The sequence below is a fragment of the Myzus persicae genome, unplaced genomic scaffold, assembly GCF_001856785.1.
Source record: "Myzus persicae strain clone G006 unplaced genomic scaffold, MPER_G0061.0, whole genome shotgun sequence".
Classification (NCBI taxonomy): domain Eukaryota; kingdom Metazoa; phylum Arthropoda; class Insecta; order Hemiptera; family Aphididae; genus Myzus; species Myzus persicae.
Window position 1 is genome coordinate 51,004 of NW_019103739.1, and position 18,442 is coordinate 69,445.

The 18,442-nt window shown below is 33.2% G+C and overlaps 4 protein-coding genes across 8 annotated transcripts; 2 read left to right on the top strand and 2 right to left on the bottom strand.

The window, feature by feature from the left end:
* Positions 1-1,820: 1,820 nt before the first annotated feature.
* LOC111035184 lies at positions 1,821-3,505 on the bottom strand. The gene has a single exon (XM_022316710.1). It carries the CDS (start codon positions 2,265-2,267, stop codon positions 1,911-1,913), a length of 357 nt encoding a protein of 118 aa, XP_022172402.1. The 5' UTR covers positions 2,268-3,505; the 3' UTR covers positions 1,821-1,910.
* Positions 3,506-3,556: 51 nt separating this feature from the next.
* Positions 3,557-4,431, top strand: LOC111035186. Its single transcript, XM_022316712.1, has 2 exons — positions 3,557-4,057; positions 4,114-4,431. Exons 1-2 carry the CDS (start codon positions 3,770-3,772, stop codon positions 4,261-4,263), a joined length of 438 nt encoding a protein of 145 aa, XP_022172404.1. The 5' UTR covers positions 3,557-3,769; the 3' UTR covers positions 4,264-4,431.
* A 302-nt stretch (positions 4,432-4,733) lies between these two features.
* Positions 4,734-6,096, bottom strand: LOC111035185 (ATP synthase subunit g, mitochondrial-like). The gene is made up of 3 exons (XM_022316711.1): positions 5,951-6,096; positions 5,701-5,861; positions 4,734-5,001 (listed from the first exon to the last, which is right to left on the bottom strand). The coding sequence occupies exons 1-3, from the start codon at positions 5,985-5,987 to the stop codon at positions 4,897-4,899; spliced, it is 303 nt and encodes a 100-aa protein (XP_022172403.1). The 5' UTR covers positions 5,988-6,096; the 3' UTR covers positions 4,734-4,896.
* Positions 6,097-9,616: 3,520 nt separating this feature from the next.
* On the top strand, positions 9,617-18,074 carry LOC111035183 (serine hydrolase-like protein). 5 transcript variants are annotated; one of them, XM_022316705.1, is made up of 3 exons: positions 9,617-9,950; positions 10,041-10,125; positions 17,035-18,074. In XM_022316705.1, the coding sequence occupies exons 2-3, from the start codon at positions 10,077-10,079 to the stop codon at positions 17,910-17,912; spliced, it is 927 nt and encodes a 308-aa protein (XP_022172397.1). In that variant the 5' UTR covers positions 9,617-9,950; positions 10,041-10,076; the 3' UTR covers positions 17,913-18,074. The 5 variants fall into 5 exon arrangements, with proteins under 5 accessions (XP_022172397.1, XP_022172399.1, XP_022172401.1 ...); XM_022316707.1 differs by lacking the exon at positions 17,035-18,074 and adding an exon at positions 13,710-17,028 and having other exon boundaries at positions 9,624-9,950; XM_022316709.1 differs by lacking the exon at positions 17,035-18,074 and adding an exon at positions 12,321-13,571 and having other exon boundaries at positions 9,624-9,950.
* The last annotated feature ends 368 nt before the right edge of the window (positions 18,075-18,442 follow it).

Below are 18,442 nucleotides of genomic sequence, written 5' to 3' on the forward strand. Positions count from 1 at the left end.
TTCCCTAACAAATCACGGCACCATCTCCTTTTTAATCGACGCCTGGGGTTGCCAGGTAATGTTTGGATGGATAGGTTTTTAATGAGTGGGTTATGGTGTGTTTGCAGCCGGGCATGAAAGATTTTGTAGAAACGTATAGCTTCTTCTGTCACAGTTTTTATTGACAGGTCATTATGTATAGTGTAATTCGAAACAAAGGGTGGAGCATTAGTAATTTTTCGAAGAGCAATATTCTGAAATTGCTGAATTTTGTTTGTGTTGGACGTTTTTGCTGTACCCCATAGTTGGAGACCATATGTCCATAGAGGTTTGAGTAATGTTTTATACATAAGAACTTTAATTTTTAAACTGGAGTGTTTGTTATTTGTGAGTAGCGTTCGTAGTCTGCGAAGACGGGCGTTTAAAGCAAGTCGTTTTATACGGATATGGCTATTCCAGGTGAGGCGCTTATCCAAGTTAAGTCCAAGATATCTAACTGAGTCAGCTGTGGGAATAAGTATGTTATTTAAATAGACATTTGGACAAATGGAGTGGCATAAAGTGAATGTTGTGTGTACTGACTTAGTGGGATTAGGTTTAATGCGCCAATCGGTGTACCATACAGACAATAGGTTGAGATGAGTTTGGAGATTTGCCGAGGCCGTAATAGGGTTTTTGTCAATTGATATGATGGCTTTGTCATCCGCGTAATCAGCTACAGTAGTGTTCTGTGAGATAGGTTGATCAGAAGTGTAGATATTAAAAAGAAAGGGAGAGAGGATTCCGCCCTGGGGAACTCCAGCTAAGATTTTCTCGATTTTGGATACTGAGGAGCCAAACCGGATTTGAAAATGGCGGTCGCTTATATAAGACTTAATTAATAAATATAAACAGGGAGACAGAAATTTTTTTAGTTTAAAAAGTAAACCTTCGTACCAAACTCTATCAAACGCTTGGCTAATGTCGAGAAAGGCACAAGTGCAATAATGCTTGTTTTCTAGGGAGCACGAGATTGCGTCAACTAGTCTATGTACCTGGTGTATTGTGTTATGAGCTGAGCGAAAACCAAATTGCGAGTCAGGTAAAATCTTGTACATAGAAATGTAAGGTAATAGCCTTTTAAGTATCAGTCTTTCTAGTATCTTACCTAGAAAAGGTAATAGACTTATTGGTCTGTAGGAGGAAGGCAGATCAGGTTGTTTGTCTGGTTTAGGAATCATGATTATGTTTGAAAATTTCCATAAGAGTGGGAAGTATGAAAGCCGCAAGGTTGCATTAAATAAATAGGTAAGGAATAGGATAGCTTTTTTCGGAAGACATCTAGCAACTTCTGCAGTAATAAGATCAAAGCCTGGTGTTTTTTTGGTGGAATATTTTTGTATTGCTGTTTTTATTTCATTTGGTGTAAAACACTTTTCAGGGAGATGAAGAGGCATGGGACAATCTAAGTACTGGATAATCTTAGAGGTGAGATTTGGATTATTTACATCGGGATGTGGCTTAAATATCTCCGCTAGATGTTGACGAAACGTCTCCGCCTTGTCCTCGTCAGTTATAGCAATAGAATTGTCAATTTTGGTTAAAGGTGGTAAACTAGATTTGTATTGTAGGAGTTTATTTGTTTCCCTCCAGAGGCTGCCGTCAGAAGAGGATAAATTGGAAAGCTTTTGTTCGAATATGTCAGATTTGTATTTAAGAAGTTGTTTCTTAAGCGAATTAGAAAGTTTGTTGTAAAGTGCTCTGTGGGAGGGTAAACGAGAAGTTTGATAACGTGCCCTAGCTCTCCTTTACTAAATATTATTAAAAATAAAATATACAAAAATAAAATTTTATGTCGTACAAGAAAACATTAATGTTATTTAAAATAATAGCAATAATTTATAATACAATTATTACATTTGAATTCAGAATGAAAAATCTATATCCTTAGCCTATAACCTTGGCAATGTCCTAATACTATGTCCCACTTGAGTTAAAAACTCTTCAACACTTAGCTCGGAGTTATGAATTCGCTTGCATAATGTTTCAAGCCTGATGTTTTTTGATTTTTTCATGGTTTGTCCTGTACTGCTTAATGCTATTTTTGCCCTATCGGCTCCAATCTCTAACTTGATTTTTTTAATTAGCACCCATATTGTTGGATGACTATGACCTACCAAGTGTGTGAAGCGATTGTTCCATGCTTCACATATATTATTAGTTCTGTGTTCACTATTTAATGTGGCTTTAAAGACATTCCACGTTTTTGGTAGGAATAAGGGATTAGTTTTTCTTAATTTTATGTTCATACCAGCACCAACTCTCCTATATGAACCATTAACATGGTGTCAAAGTAACTCAACAATCCATGCGCTTCAGAAATGCTTGTTTATTTTAAAAAATCCATTCCTTCGTGCACCCGTTCAAGGGGTAGGAATGCCAAATTATCAATCATCGAACAAAAATGACTAAATTTGTCATCATTCATATACATGTTTCGTAAACATAAATCCTGGATTTTGAGAAAAGGTACTCTGGCATAGATGATAAAAACACCCTCTAATTTCTAATTCCGAACCAAAAATATTACTAGCCGCTGTAATTATTGCTTTTTCGAAATCGACATGCAAAAACCTGGGGTCAGGAAAAAGATAATAGTATTAGGTGCCCCAACTTAATAAAGTCGCCAACAAGCGATAAACTAAACCGATAATAAATAAACCGGACTTTGGTTCATGGATTCACATATCTGTTACCAGTCCTACGCAACATTAAATAAGCTATTTTATAAAGAATATTTTGTAATATTATGTTATAGTTGACGTTGAGAACATATTAGCAAAGTACCTACCTATTTTTACTTCAAAATAATCAATTTATACTAGAAAAAGGTTTTTATTTTTTTAAGGATACACAGTAGACTCGTGCATCCCCAAAAAATATAATGTGTGTCCATCCTGGATAACTTTTCCAATTTTTCATTCAGTAATACCTGATTCAGGCATAGACTTATGGAGAAATGGACTAATAATAGAAAGAGGACTAGGGGCCAACATTGTTAGAACAAAAAAGCATACAACTCGGGTTCCATTTATATCCATTAATAGCCAGAGTGAGAAAGCACAAATGCTAAACAAAGGTTCAACAACAAAGATAACAAAATTTTAGAAATTGGTAGCATACACCTTATAGTTAAGCTCCGTTCTATTACACGGGCATAGACTAACTCTTTCTTACAATGTTGGCACTTGGCAACCTATGCCCTGAGGTATGGTATGGGAGACACGCAGTCTATATATTAATAGATTCTATGGATTCAGACCTCTATAAAGTTTTTTAAAAAAATGTGCTAAATATGTCTAGCACTCTTAACCATTCCCAACAGAGCATTTCATTTTTATTACATAGATATGTATTATATAGCTATACATGTAAAAGTTTTATCAGGAAATCAGTTTTTCAAATTTAAGCTAAATATTCTTTTCTAGGGTTTAAATACTTAATTACACATGCTATTGAAATTGTTTGAACTCAAATTTTGTTATATTTATTATTTAACCTATTCTTGAGGTAGTATGGTTTTTTTTAATATGCTATTCTTTATAATTGTGCCTAAAAATTAATATTATTCAATATAAAATTAATTATTAACAGCCAAATTTAAAGCCCGATCCACACCGAGAAATATTTGAAGGCAACATATGTTTCTGACATCGTCACTGACAAATTTTTCGATGGTCTGGGCGGGGCTTAAGAGTTCCTTAGCCATAAATTACATCAAAAATTCCGCTAAATCAGATTTGTCTGTGCAATGTGCAAAGGCCAAACTAATGTTAAGTTAAACTCTGAAATGCGTGATTTGGCTAACACAAATACTTATAGTAATACACAGAAAACACAACCCAAAACATGCCAAGAACTATGGAGAAGGTGTGAAGTATTGGGTTCGTCAATAAACCCATTGGAGAGAATCAAATATCAAGAAAGTGGATGCTGTCTCTTATCACCTATACCTACTATAGATGGTTTTAAACTATTATCCGAGCCATTGTTTTCCAGGAGAACAACATTTGCACTTTATAAAGAAGTGTTCCATGTGGTAATGAAGCTCAATTACTAAAAAATCATAATTATTATATTACTACATTTCTTTAGGATCAAAGATGTACGTGTATGCAATTCAATGGTATTGAAGAAGAATGTAAACATCCGGAATGCAAACAGAATTTGAAGTGCTTAAGTTTACCCTTAGCAACATGTTCACCAGCTGAAAATTGGAAAAAATATTATGGACAAACTTCATAATTTTTCATATACTGATTGAACAATATTTATTATATAATTACTTCATTGACCATTGTATAATCATTGATAATTGTATGATATAGTTATACAATTATAGTATAATTATTGATTATAAAAAAAGTAATTATAATATATATATATATATAATAAATATTATTTCATAAGTGTATAATAAAGTATTTAATTATGAAGTGAGTCTGTAATATTTTTTCCAATTTTTAGTTGGTGTGCACGTAGCTACTGGTAAGCTTAATCAAATATAGGCCAAATGGATATTTTAACTAGATACCTTACTACATTAAAATTATCTGCATCTAACATATTTATGTTTTGAATATTAATTATTATAATATTAACCTTACATACCATCATAAAATAATAAACAATATAGAGTAAGAGCAATTATTTTAGAAGGATTTTCATTGTTATAATTGTAGGATATAATCTTTATAAATAAAAAAAGGGAATAATACTGTTTTTTACCATTTACTATTTATATAACTGTAGAAATGTTTACATATTAATTTGAATGATAAAAATGTTGAATTCCTACAAAATATTATAATTTCTAGATACAAAATAATTGTATACAATCTGAAGAAGCATAATTTACTTTAAATTACAGGAATACATTTATAACTTGATATCATAACCAATTAAGTGCCTCTTTCCTATACATTCACCGACGTAGAACCACATATATACTTCAAGAGCGATGAGCGATTTGACTGTAGCATCCTGTAAAATATAATACAATATGTAAAATATGTATGAATAATGATATTTAAAAACACAATATATTTCAAAATAGAAAAATTAAAAACAAGGCATGTATGAGAAATCCATTGTAACAAATTTGATTTCAATCAATAAAACTATAAAAGTCGGTCTCATGAGAGAAAGGTACCGCGTCTCGACAAAATCCGGTCATTATTGCGCATCCCCCACACCATCCATCACCTTGTCATCACCACTACCTGGTACACATAAGCAGCAGCTAGACCTTAGATGGTAGATTAGTGAGTAAACACATGCCTATTTATATACGTAGATTGCATGTAGAGGGGATTCGATGGTTTGGCAGCGGCGCGGAGCTCAAATTGTAAGAGCGAAACGGTACCTTTCTCTCGTGAGACAGACATATACATCATTATTTGTTAGAAATAATTAGGAAATAGTATCAAATAACTTATTAACAAAGAATACTAAATTAAAAATATTGAAATTGAAACTATGGATAAGATAATACCAATAAATTGTTTAAACTTCAAATTATTGAATGGTTTAAATATAAATTGTCAAGTCCCAAAGAGCTATAGATGGTTAATCATTCTTCAGTGTATTGAATATAACAGAATAGTTATTTAAAAAATTATATATATATATATGTACTATATTTTTTTAAATATAAACATTTAAGATATCACATGAACCAACCTTAACGGTAATATTCTTCCAACGTCCAGTTCGAGCTGTTTGTATTATTTTAGATATCTCGTTTTTTATTTCAGGCAAATCAGAAAATTTGGGCGGAGTTAACTCTACTTTAGCGTATTTCACAAAAGTTTGTAAGTTGGGCTTGGCTGTGGCAATGATTGCTACAAAATATATAAGAACATACTATTAAAATAATAATTTTATTTTTGAGAATTAACATTTGAGATTTGGTAAAGGAACTAATACTTACAGTTAATTAAGCTGACTTTCTTCACTGCCCCGCTCATTTTGATGATTTTTTATTTATAAAATTGGTTTAAATTATTGTAAAATACAAGATGAAAATGTAAATGATTAACGAGGTATTAAACTCAAAGTAGTAATACGAACTATGAAATATGAATGTCAGGTCAAGTGATAAAATAACAGCTGTACAACCAGCGAACTTGTGATAAAGACGTTCTAAGCATAAGTCAAAGATGTTCTAAACTAATCTAATCAGATTTTATATTTGGCGCTATAGTTAAGCAAATGTAAAAATGTCAAAATAACTAATTTAGCAATATTACTTAATTATACTTAAGCATCTTCTATTCTTCTACAAATTATAAAAGTATTCAACAACTATAGGAACATCAAATAAAGTATCTGAATAAATATTCAGCAACTCATTTGAAAAGATTTTGGTAATTACTAATTTGACACTAAATATGTTTTCTTAATAGTTTAGTTGTTAATAATTGATTTCATAAAAACCAATTATATAATATATTAATATTGAAATATTCTTAAATCATAACCTCCATTTGTGATATATGCAATATTTCAATAGTTATAAGTTATAACTTATAAGTTCAATATTGAGATCAGATCAATAAATTAAAGTTATTATGATCATAAACAATATATTATTTTATTTTGATGATGCTCCCACACAATATATGCGAAATACTTTCACCCAAAATAGAGAGAATAGGTATCGACTTTTCTGGAATCTCAAAGAGACGAACGTATTTCAGAAAATATAGGAAGAACACATAGATTATAACATCACATGTATTTTCAATAACCTAAACCTTGATGTATCATTTTAAGATATTTCGTAAACAACTTAACTCTTTAGTAGTAATGTATTTTATAAATCATAAAAATATGTAATGCTTCTTCAGAAATGCCAATTACCCTGGTAGTTGAGGCGTATTTTTAAATTAAAAAAAGTATATATTTCATTATGTGATGATTGAAGTGATTGAACAGTGAACAGCAGTATAATTAAAGAAGATTTTTTTATTATTTAAAATTTAAAATATTATATTTTTGTGTATCAGGTACTAGGTAGCAATGATTCAAGTTCAGTTAGCAATCGACAACTCGAAGTTCTAGGGGAGAGGCGAATGTATTGACGGTAATCGGAAAAAAAGGCAAACGACACATTTTTGTTTTTTTCAAAAAATTTTAATCACTCGAGATATTTTCGATATTTTACTTAATCAGTGAGAAGCGTAAAATATACGTGTTTATCCTGTAGCTTAGCCCTTTCCTTCTTTTCATTTATTGATTATTTTCATAACCATTTTTTAATATGTTATACCTATATAGCAAACTACTTTAAGAGTAGAAACAAAAAATGTCTCATTTACGTAAAATCATGGCCGAAGAAACATATGACTTGGTGGAATATTTTGATCGAACATACGTAAATGGGACATAGGTATAGACACGTTACACGTAGGTATTGGCTAAGGAAATACATTAAAATTCTGAAAAGTTCCATCTTTTTTTCGACCTGCAATTTGGAATGTACACGAAAGTACATTACATATAATCGAGAGTACAAATAACCAAATTGAAGGTTTCCACAATAGATTAGTTGGTAAGCCATTTAGCCATAAGCATCCATCTATTTGGTTCTAGTTAGTTGCAGCCAATGAGACTTTAAATCCAGCAACGGCACTGCACTGTCCAATCAAAAAAAAACTTTCTCCTAGATTCGTATTGAAGGTATATATTTGGTTTAAGCTCAATAGTTTTTTGGTTTCAATGATGTACAAGAACATCAAATATTTGATATGTATTCATTTTTTAAAATTCAATACTTATACCATAATGTAAGTCAGTATAAGTTTATATAATATAGGTAGTACCTAGGTGGCTAGGTACGATTTATTTTATAAAACACTACCTATGTCCTATATGGCTGCATTTTTCATATACGGACTATGCCAACTACATCCTGACAAAATACATTTATTCTGTAATCACTGAGCACACTTACAACTTAAATATATTATTCTATGTCTTAGGTTTCGGCCTCCCAGATCTACCATCTACAGAAAATAGATAGGTAGGTACTACAACTACAATACAATATATACTTTAGTACCTATAAAGTACATAAACAATGACATAAATCATAATATTAAGTACCTACCTACGTTTACATTTTAAAGACATTATCCAATGACATTTACAGTGCATTTTACGTATAATACGGTCATATTATTTTATAGTTATTACTTACTATAATACTTGTTAGTTTATATTATTATATGAGAGCCTAGATAATTTTATTTTTTGTTTCTTATTAATTCATATATTATTATTTAGGCTCTTCAGTTTGCTGTACTTATATCAAACATTCATACTTATATAGTTATGTACTTAGTATAAACATATTACTTATACTTAGGTATACGTATTGTATATACTTATACTTAGTAAATGAAGCATTCAAGTATATGATCTAAGAAATAAGAATGTATACATCAGCTGTGCACGAACATCAAGATAAGTTAAATTTTATCATTAGCCATGGCCACGGTTTAAGATATACACTATACAGGTTAGATAACTTATATATTTATATAGCCATCTTTATATTATGTTATGCACAATTTAATGCCTCAAAGTTTTGTTATTAAGTCTAAACTGTCGTACCGCAGTATGTAACGAGTGTAACAGTTAAATAATGCCTCGTGCGTGTTGTGTGGTTAGGTGTCATGGTTACATATATTTTAAGCAACTATTTTGTAATGCGAATGCATCGTTTTGCAGTCCAAGATAATTGCCAATAAAAAAAACATGCTAGAAAATATTATAGACGATTCACTCAATCACTCATGTACCCTCGGGCCTTGTAGCTATCACCAGACACCAATTATCTTTTTGTAGAAATACTATAAAAATAAACAATTCTCAAATTCTCAAGATATACCTACTATAACTATACTATTAGTATATTTACATTTTACATAATATTTAGAATATTTTAAGGTTTCTAAAAGACTCTTTTATAGGAATGAAAATATGAAATACTTTTAAAAAATATTCTAAATAGTTTTTCAGAATACTTTTGGAAAAATCATTTTAAAAGTATTCACAATACCCTCCAAGACTGCAATAAAAGTCCATATACCTACTTGTTAGAATTTATAAAATATAAAATAATATGCATAAATTAACTAGGTATACGTATTTTGTTAAAATATTTGTATACACAATACACATAACACAAACACATTGTAATGATATTTATAAATTATAATTAATCAATACCTACACTATAATTAAGAATAAAACATAATAATAGCAAAATTCCAAGTTTTTATAAGGTACGTAGCTCTATTAATATGTTTTATTGATTATGCTTTACTTGCATATTGCGATTTATTATTAACAACGTACAATTATGCATTTATCCGTCAAAACCATTTAAGATTTAACTATCTAATAATTATGAAATAGTTCAATAGCAAAACAAAATAAAGTAACCTACGTCCTACGTATTACTAGCGCCCTATACTAGTGGTAGAAACTAGAAATGTGTACCAGTCAACCGTAACACTTTTGTACCGCTTTGTTGGCGGGCGATAGCTAACCTGTAGATTTTAAACCGTGGCCGTGGCCCCACCATTTTATAACATCAACACTGTTATCATTAATGCGCGTTATTTTATCTATAATTCTGTTTATGCATGTAATTGTAATACTGTAATGACCTGTATACTACTCTAAGTAGTAAGTCTCTAATACTATCGTTAAAATAATAAAAAGTAACTTAAAAATTAAATATACATATTATGACAGTTTGACAATAGAATGAGCTCAATAGTCAATAAAGATTTACGATTTAAAAAATACGAATGATGTTCGGAGATGGTTATTTTATCATACTGTAGCCTGTAGGTGACTTGACTACCGGTACTGCTGACGGATATTAAAACCTTATAGCCATTGAAAATAGTGTAATAGTAATGTTTTCGTGAACCAGTCAATGTTATTCTTATACATTTATATCAACAATTAGAATATAAAATATAAATAAACGCGTTTGATATTAGGGTTTCAGTAATAACCGTGCTAATTGAGTTTCCAAAATGAATCCACAAGAGATTTCAATACCGGTTCCTTGGGGACATATTGCCGGTAAGTTTTGTCAATAATTTTTGGAACTTATAAGCCATAAAGTAATTTGTATTTAATTAGGTATTTAAGTATAATGTTGTATTAGAATAAAGTTGTTTGTGAAACTGCTATATGGCCACATAGGTGTATACTATTATGTATTTTATTCTGAGGTTGATAAAATATTTAGAATAAGTACATGCATTCAAATTATTCAATAAGACCACATTTTTTATAGGTATAGGATTAACATTTTAAATTTAAAATCTAATGTAGAAATTATTGTAGACAATTAAGAAATCTTCTGATTCTTAATACATTAGCTATTTACTAATAGTAATTGGTACCTATACATTTACAATTTTAAATTTTAAGCTGGGGTATAATTAATTTATTATATCATATTGAAGAAATAGAAATATTTGATTGTATTCAGAATATATATATATATGTATAATAAAATTATAAAAAAAATGTAAATGTTACAATTTTTAAGATGATATTGGTATGCATGTATTTAATTAATTATTAATATTTAATTCCTTATCATTACTTATACTAAAAATAAAATGTATCATTTTAAATAATACAATTAATAGACATATAAGTATTTTAAAGTATTATATCGTGTTTAATATTATACTCATAGATTTACTACCGCAATAGGCTATAATTTACACTTTAATAATTTAACTATTGGACATAGGTTATTTTTTAAATAAAATATGTTTAAGGTAGGTACCTAACCAAGTTTCTCAATATTGAATAGTAAAAATTAATGATAAATTTTAGGATTCATATTTCATAGCTTTGAAGTTTCTAGATAGTATACATTACCTATATTAAGCAAGTATCATATAATAATATTTTATAATCCTGTATTTTAATAATTTACATAATTGGTAGGTACAACAAGTACACGTCTTGCATGTATTTACAGATTTAAAAAAATCATTGGGTGCAAAACCCGACAAGTTCAGGCTGCTTTTCTTGGTTGAATTCACTCTACATTTTTTTTTAACTTATTTTATTTTTCAGAAAAATCTACCTGGTAGTATTTATTTTTCCAATTAAACTTTGATTAAAAAAAATGTAATTATTATTTTTTTATTTGAGGGTAAAAGTTTAAAATAACAATCAATCACACACTAGTATTCAATAGAAATTTAAAAAATTTTCCTTGTGAAATAAATAATAAATAAATAAACACCAAATAAAATAGTAAAAATTATAAAATTTAAAGAAAACCTAGTTACTTTCCTACAAACGTTTGTAATTTGTAACTTGTAATTTCTATTGACTGTATAGCTTTTTAAAACAAAAAAAAATATTTGTACAGTTTATAGCAGTAGACAGTGATAATAAAAATTATCCAAACGCAAATTTGAAATAGTTGGTTATTGTCGATGGTTAAAAAAGTCCTCCTTTAAGTTTGTGTTTGTCATAAGGTGTTTTTATATTTAAAAATCGATGATTTTAGCTGCCTTTCGGGCGTATGTATTTTGAGCCCAAAACATCTAAAACATTTTTTTAGGTCATTTGACCTAACTGATTTTTCTGTTAAAAATTAGGCCAAATGAGCTCTAAATAAAACAAAGCTACGTAGTATAGGGTGGAAAAAATAGTGCAGCAAATTTTTTTTCAGAAAAAACCGGATAAAACCATCCACCACCTTTACTTTTACAATCTAACCTACCGGGTTGTGTCTGTACTCGGAGGAAAGGATAACTTTAAAAACAAAACATCGTTTATACTTAGGTATCTAATGTTTTGTCCTACGATTTTAAAAATAATTTAAAATGACTCAAAAACTACATGAACTACATGTTATTTTAGTATGCCTAAGTATACTGGACTGGAGTTTACTCGTATATGCTTTACTCTGAAGTCTGGGGACCGATTAAAAAATGTTTTATACCATCTCGCGCAAAAAGTTTTGAAAAGCTTCAACATTGACTTCGTTAATATAGGTATTGCGAAATAATAATAATAATAAAAGTACCTTAGGATCGATAGTTACTAGTTTAAAAACAAATAAATAAATAAACGATTTATATACAACCAATAGTAAAGACACAAAAGTACACAAAGTAGGACGCAAAAGGGTATCAAACGGCGTTTCTGCCGAGCTAACATCACTGTAAACTTAAATGCTATCCCGACCCCGTTAACAACACAAACCAGTCAACGTAGTGTATCAATGTGTTTAATTTCAGCCAAAACTTGGGGCCATTGTTCTGACGCCCGAGTACTCTGTCTACACGGGATACAGGATAACAGCGGTACATTTGACACGCTTATCCCGTTGCTCTGTCGAGGTTTTTATTACGTGTGCGTGGACACGCCGGGACACGGTCGGTCATCGCATTTTCCTCCTGGTTTCCGGATTACGTTGGAGTGTTATGCATTGGCCTTCAAACGGGTCGTCGACTACCTGAAATGGGACCGATTCAAGTGCATTGGACACAGTATGGGTGGCGCTATCGCCAGCCTGTTCACGTCTCTGTACCCGGAACACGTCGCCAGCCTAGTGATGATCGACTGCGCGGGTCCGGAGCCTGTACACGCACAGGACACGGTTAAGTGGCTGCGAATTATGTGCGATGGTCTGCTGACGATTGAGAGGAAGGCGAAAAGCGGATCACCGCCGTCGTACACACGTGAACAGGCCGTCGACGCACTGATGACGAAACGGCCGTCCAAGTTGACCAGAAATTCGGCCAACGTGCTAGTTGAACGGTCCCTGGTGGACCGCCCGGACGGACGTCATGCGTTCAGCATGGACCAAAGGCTCAAAGTGTCCTACAATCCAATGTTTACACCGATTCAGTACATGGCCGTGGTGAACAGCATCCGGTGTCCCGTTTTGCACTTGCGCGCCACGGAAAACCCGCTGCAAAAGACTCCAGAAAATAAATTGGCGAGGAAAATGTACAAGTCCAACCCGAATGTCCGTTTGGTTAAAGTAAACGGGAATCACGACGTACACTTGAACCATCCAGAAAGGATAGCGGATTTGATCAATACATTTCTGCTGACCGAACGCAACAAAATTTAAATCTCCGTTATGGTGATGCTATAAAGGCGTATATAACGTTAATATATTATATAAGACGTGAGTGACCAGGCTTAGGGAATTTTTTTCGATTTTTACAATTTTATGTTTTGTTTTTACACAGTTTTATAGTTTATAATGGTGATTTCTGATTTGTATACTATAACGTTAAGGATATATCACCCTGACACACAAGGAGAGGGTCTATATTAGGGTGTCTATGTCATTGGCTGGGTATTATAGTTATGTATTTTTTTATATTTTGAAATTTCGTGAAAACTTGTCGGTTTTAACTTTCTGTATTATATATTTCAAATTTTCATGCACTGTGAAACTAATTGAAGCTATATTCACATTATAAAATGTATAGCTGTGTTTTATTTTTAATAAAACTACTATTTTCTTCTTTTAACCTCGTGGTTTTTATTTTCTTCCTGATTTTTTTTTTTTACAATATATTAATATGGTTTCTGCAGCAGACATTCGCCAAGTCTAACACCCACTTGCACGATCTATCATCGACATTTATCGAAATGAATTTTATTTACAGCAAAAGCTTACGGCGACAACACTCGTCCTGCTGTTCTTTGCGTGCACGGGATCCAAGACAACTGCGACACGTTCGTCACGTTGCTGCCATCATTGCCCGATGATTACTATTACGTGTGCATAGACCTGCCCGGTCATGGTGGTTCCGACCATTTCCCCGCCCACGTGCCGCTAGAGTTCACCAATTTTTTGGCTGCGATCAAATGGGTAATAGACCATTTCGGTTGGCCCGAGCTGGCGTATCTGGGACACAGTTTTGGTGGACAGCTGGGCTCGTGGTTGGCGGGCGTCTATCCGGAACGCGTCAAGTGCCTGATCGTGCTGGACACCATGGGGCCCCGGTCGGTTGACATGGGCGACACGTTGGCTGCGGTGCGTGGCAGGATCGATGCCGCACAGTCGTTGCACCGGCGACAGTGTGGTCGGCAGCCACCATCGTACTCGTTCAGCGAGGCGATAGCCAAAATGATGGCCAGCCGGCCGTCCAAGCTGACCGACGAATCGGCGCGTATACTGGCAGGTCGAGCGTTGGCCCGCGTGGACGGCGACGAAGACAAGTACACGTTCGCCAGCGACCAGCGTTTGAAATTGGCGTTCTATCCATTGATGACGTTCGACCAACAGAAGCAGATTCTGAGCGCCATCGCATGTCCGGTCGTGTTCGTGCTGGCCGACGAGAACTGCGGCCGGTACTCCACGTACCTAAAGGACGCTTATGAGTTCAACAGCAAACGGCCGAACGTGACCATCCGGGTGGTCAGCGGCGACCACGACGTGCACTTAAACTATCCAGACAGGGTATTCAAACACGTGGTCGACTTTTTGCAAGAACATTATAAAAACAACTGAAATCGTTGTAACTTCAGCACATGCTCAAACATAATGTTATATTTTAGTGTTTAGTACTTAATAAGTACCTAATAATTATAACGGTTGAATTTGTAGTATAATATAGCAATAAAAAAAAAATATATATATTTATAATATGTCATTACCAAAAGACGGATGATTTGTTATTGTATGTTCATGTTGTTCAATATAGATAAATCAGAGGTGGATCTGAAGCTTGTATAAGGAGGAGGGACTAGTAGGATTATTTTTGAGTGATATAAAAAGTAGATACAATGAAGACTTGACCGTAGTAACTAGTAAGTACAATGCTTATTTAAGTTATAATTGACTGTAGGTACCATTATTTAATTAAAGTATAGTATACAAATTCATTACTCACTCAAAAATATTAATCGCAATTTATAAAAACAATTTTAAATTTCTTTTTTTTTCATTTGCAAACCTATTGATAACGTCTTCTTTATTTACAACAATGTCCTTATGGGCGTGCATTAAAGCTGATCCAGTTAATCTACTTTCGGTCATTCGTGATCTTAATCGGGTTTTTAATCTACAAATTAAAAACAGTAAGAAATAAGCAAACATGTTAAGCATTTTGGAATTTGGATGCCGATGTTTTTATTCGTGTATTTATAAGATTTATGATAAACATAAGACAATAAATTATCAACAATTATCTAAAGCTTACAATAGAGTATGTAATCAACAAAGTAACAATTAATAGTAAAAAAGCAAATAAAATCATTTAAGTGTGTTAAGTTTTTTCCTGGCACATAAAATATTTGATATTTTACTACGTTGCTAATGAGTAATGGGTTATTTAACCTGCTCAAAGTAGAAAAGCTGCGTTCAGCAAAAGCAGTAGTCAGTATTAATATAAAGTACCGTATTATTATACATAATAAATATCAAATAATTTTAAAATTAATTAGGTAATAAAATTTTTTTTTTTAAATAACCCAAGGGTTATCGCCACGTCACCACCCATAAATCTGCCCCTAAGATAAATACTTATTAAATATATAAAGATACACTTTAAATGTATAAAATGCATATGCACCGGCCTGTCTGTACTTGAGGTCCAACAGTTCTCCTTCTCCTCCCAAATGTGTGGGCCCCATCATACGTATTACACTATATTCACACTTGAATATTTATATAGGTATTATTTAAGGTACCTAGGTATAGGTACTGGTACTGACTTGGCAGTGAATTGTTTCGGGCTGCATTTTTACATCGACCGCTGCGGTGTGTAAAGATTTTTATATTAGTTTACAATGCCTAAAATTACAAAATTGAAAAGCCTGTTTTAAACAAGTATATTTTTTTAAATTTTTATGTATACCTAAGTCTATTAATAGTATCGATGTGGGTGGGTCGCAGGTTGCTCAATTATATTGAATAGCGAGGCAAGTCATTCTGTATGGGATTAATCCACAGAATTATGTGTCGTATATTTATATTAAAGTATAGGTGAAAGCAAAAAGGTAAAGTAAACGATGAATTAGCCAATAGGTATGGCAAAAAGTAGAAACGAGAATATTTCGATAGCCTATATAGTTAATAGTTATAAACCTATGTGGCCAAGATTGTAGTCCCCCCCCCCCCCACCTTGGCTACGGCCTTGTATGTGGCTATGCGACTGGTAAACATTTCGCATGTTGCGCTTTGACGTGTGAAACCTTTCATAAATTTAGCGTGCGATGCGTTGTTATTTTGTTAATGCTAAAATTTGCTTCTGTGGAAATCCTCTTATACCTCTTTTGATCGTCAGATTTTGATTATATATAGACTATCCTATTAGTTTGCATTGGATTTGGACTCCGATATTTAAAATTAAAATTATAAAATATAAGAATCTGTAGGTATTAATCGTCAACATATTTCTAAAACTCGCTTAGATTAAAATGTATGTTTATGCTGAGTTACTTTAAAATCTGAGGCCGATTTAAACTATAGTTATATATTCTTATATATAAAAAGTTTTTTTTGGCTATTCAACTTGGCAGTGGTATCCTCAGTTTTTTTTTTGAAATTTGTCTTATTCTCAGACCATGTTGGACCTATACCTATAGGCTATAGCGGTAAATTTACTTTCATGGTATATTTCTAATTTACCATCCTTTATTCGACTTTTTTTTAAAATGCATGTAGATACGTATACTGAAAACGATGATGAAATCAGAATTTGGCGGTAGGACTTAGTTTCGAAGTTACGATACTCCAAAATTTGTATATATTTGTGCCTTGTGCGTCATGTTATATGATAATAGCATAATACTACTATACGAATAAATTAAACAAAGAAAAATACCTACCAGTATTGATAATATAAACCTAAAACCTAGGTTAGGTTACTAGTTAAGTTAGCTTAGATTTAGACTTATCCAACTCCTCCGACTCCCAAAAATGGGGTGTCCGGTAAAGTGGAAAAGTTCCCTTCACCAATTTCTGTTGTGATTTGTAAATTGTAGCTAAACTGTGGACGACCCCACAGAGGAAATCTGACGGCCACGACGAACGGGTGATGTGCCTTCACGGGTATCAGGACAATTGCGCGTCATTCGACTGTCTGATTCCTGTGCTGGACGGCGACCGCACGTACCTGTGCTTCGACTGGCCGAACCACGGTGGCTCGTCAGCCACGCCATTGGGCGCGCGGTGGACGATGGAAAACTATGCACTGACCATCAAGCGAGTGGCCGACCACGTTCAGTGGTTGTCGCCATTTGTGTGCCTAGGTCACAGCATGGGCGGACAGGTGGCCAAACTGTTCGCCGCCGTCTACCCGGAATACGTTTCGAGGCTCGTGTTGCTAGACACCGCCGGACCAGTGGCCATGTATCCTGAGGAGATCACGTGGAGCGCACGCCGAGCCGCCGACGAACTCCTTAGGCTCGAAAACAGAATGACAGCGTCGACTACCGATGGCGGCCATCTTTCACCGGCATACGCTTACCCGGAAGCGTTGGATCGCGTTAGACAGCGGCACTACGGGCCACTGGACGATGAGTCCGCCCGGAAGTTGATGACGCGATACTTCCGGCCCGGACCCACTGGTGAATACCGTCTGGCTAATAACGTGAGGCTGAGCGTGCCATATAGTCAGTGGTTTTCGGGCGCACAGCACTGGGACGTGGTGAGCAAAGTTAGGTGTCCCACGCTGTTGATCAGGGCGTCGGACAGTGACTCGTACTACATCGATGTGTATGACGTCTTTGTGGAAATGTACGAACGAAATCCACATTTCCGTACCGTTATGGTGGACGGCAATCACGACGTTCACATGAACAATCCACGTGCTGTGGCGATGTTCATCAACAAATTTCTTAACAAATTGTGTAAATTGTAATATGGTACAATCAGGTCGACGGTGGTGGTGCAGTTCTACAGAGTCAATATTTATACTGGGTGTAGCTATGCTGGTGCACGAATATTAATGAATTTATGTGATACCAAGTTACAAAAATATGATTGTATTGTTCAACAAATAAATTGAGTTTTTTATTTTTAATATCTCTTAGTTTTCATGTCACATTGTGATTGAGCAACAATGTATGTCGTGTTTAATCATGTTTTAAGGTTTTTGTCAATTACATTTAGAATTAAAACTCAAACTTTTAAAAGTTAGTACATTTAAGTGATGACTATCAAGAGTTAATGTATCAATTGCTTACACATAACATTACTTATTCACATTTTTAAATGAAAAACCGAGTGAATTAATGTGCTAAACAGTCAGTGCTAGGGAATATGGATAGACATTTTGTATTAATTATATTGAATAAAATATTTAAATTCTATTTTTACATTACCATTTACCATTGTACTTTAAATTTACAAACATTGGTTACAAAATTAAATTCTAGTGATTTTGACATA

Excerpts from the sequence above, each read along its gene's own strand:
- LOC111035183 (XM_022316705.1), top strand. The coding sequence starts at position 10,077 with ATGAATCCACAAGAGATTTCAATACCGGTTCCTTGGGGACATATTGCC. Across the intron at positions 10,126-17,034 it reads TCCTTGGGGACATATTGCCG|CTAAACTGTGGACGACCCCA; the intron begins GTAAGTTTTGTC and ends TGTAAATTGTAG.
- LOC111035184 (XM_022316710.1), bottom strand. The coding sequence starts at position 2,267 with ATGAACATAAAATTAAGAAAAACTAATCCCTTATTCCTACCAAAAACG.
- LOC111035185 (XM_022316711.1), bottom strand. The coding sequence starts at position 5,987 with ATGAGCGGGGCAGTGAAGAAAGTCAGCTTAATTAACT. Across the intron at positions 5,862-5,950 it reads GAAAGTCAGCTTAATTAACT|CAATCATTGCCACAGCCAAG; the intron begins GTAAGTATTAGT and ends TATATTTTGTAG. Across the intron at positions 5,002-5,700 it reads GGAAGAATATTACCGTTAAG|GATGCTACAGTCAAATCGCT; the intron begins GTTGGTTCATGT and ends TATATTTTACAG.
- LOC111035186 (XM_022316712.1), top strand. The coding sequence starts at position 3,770 with ATGTGCAAAGGCCAAACTAATGTTAAGTTAAACTCTGAAATGCGTGAT. Across the intron at positions 4,058-4,113 it reads ATAAAGAAGTGTTCCATGTG|GATCAAAGATGTACGTGTAT; the intron begins GTAATGAAGCTC and ends ACATTTCTTTAG.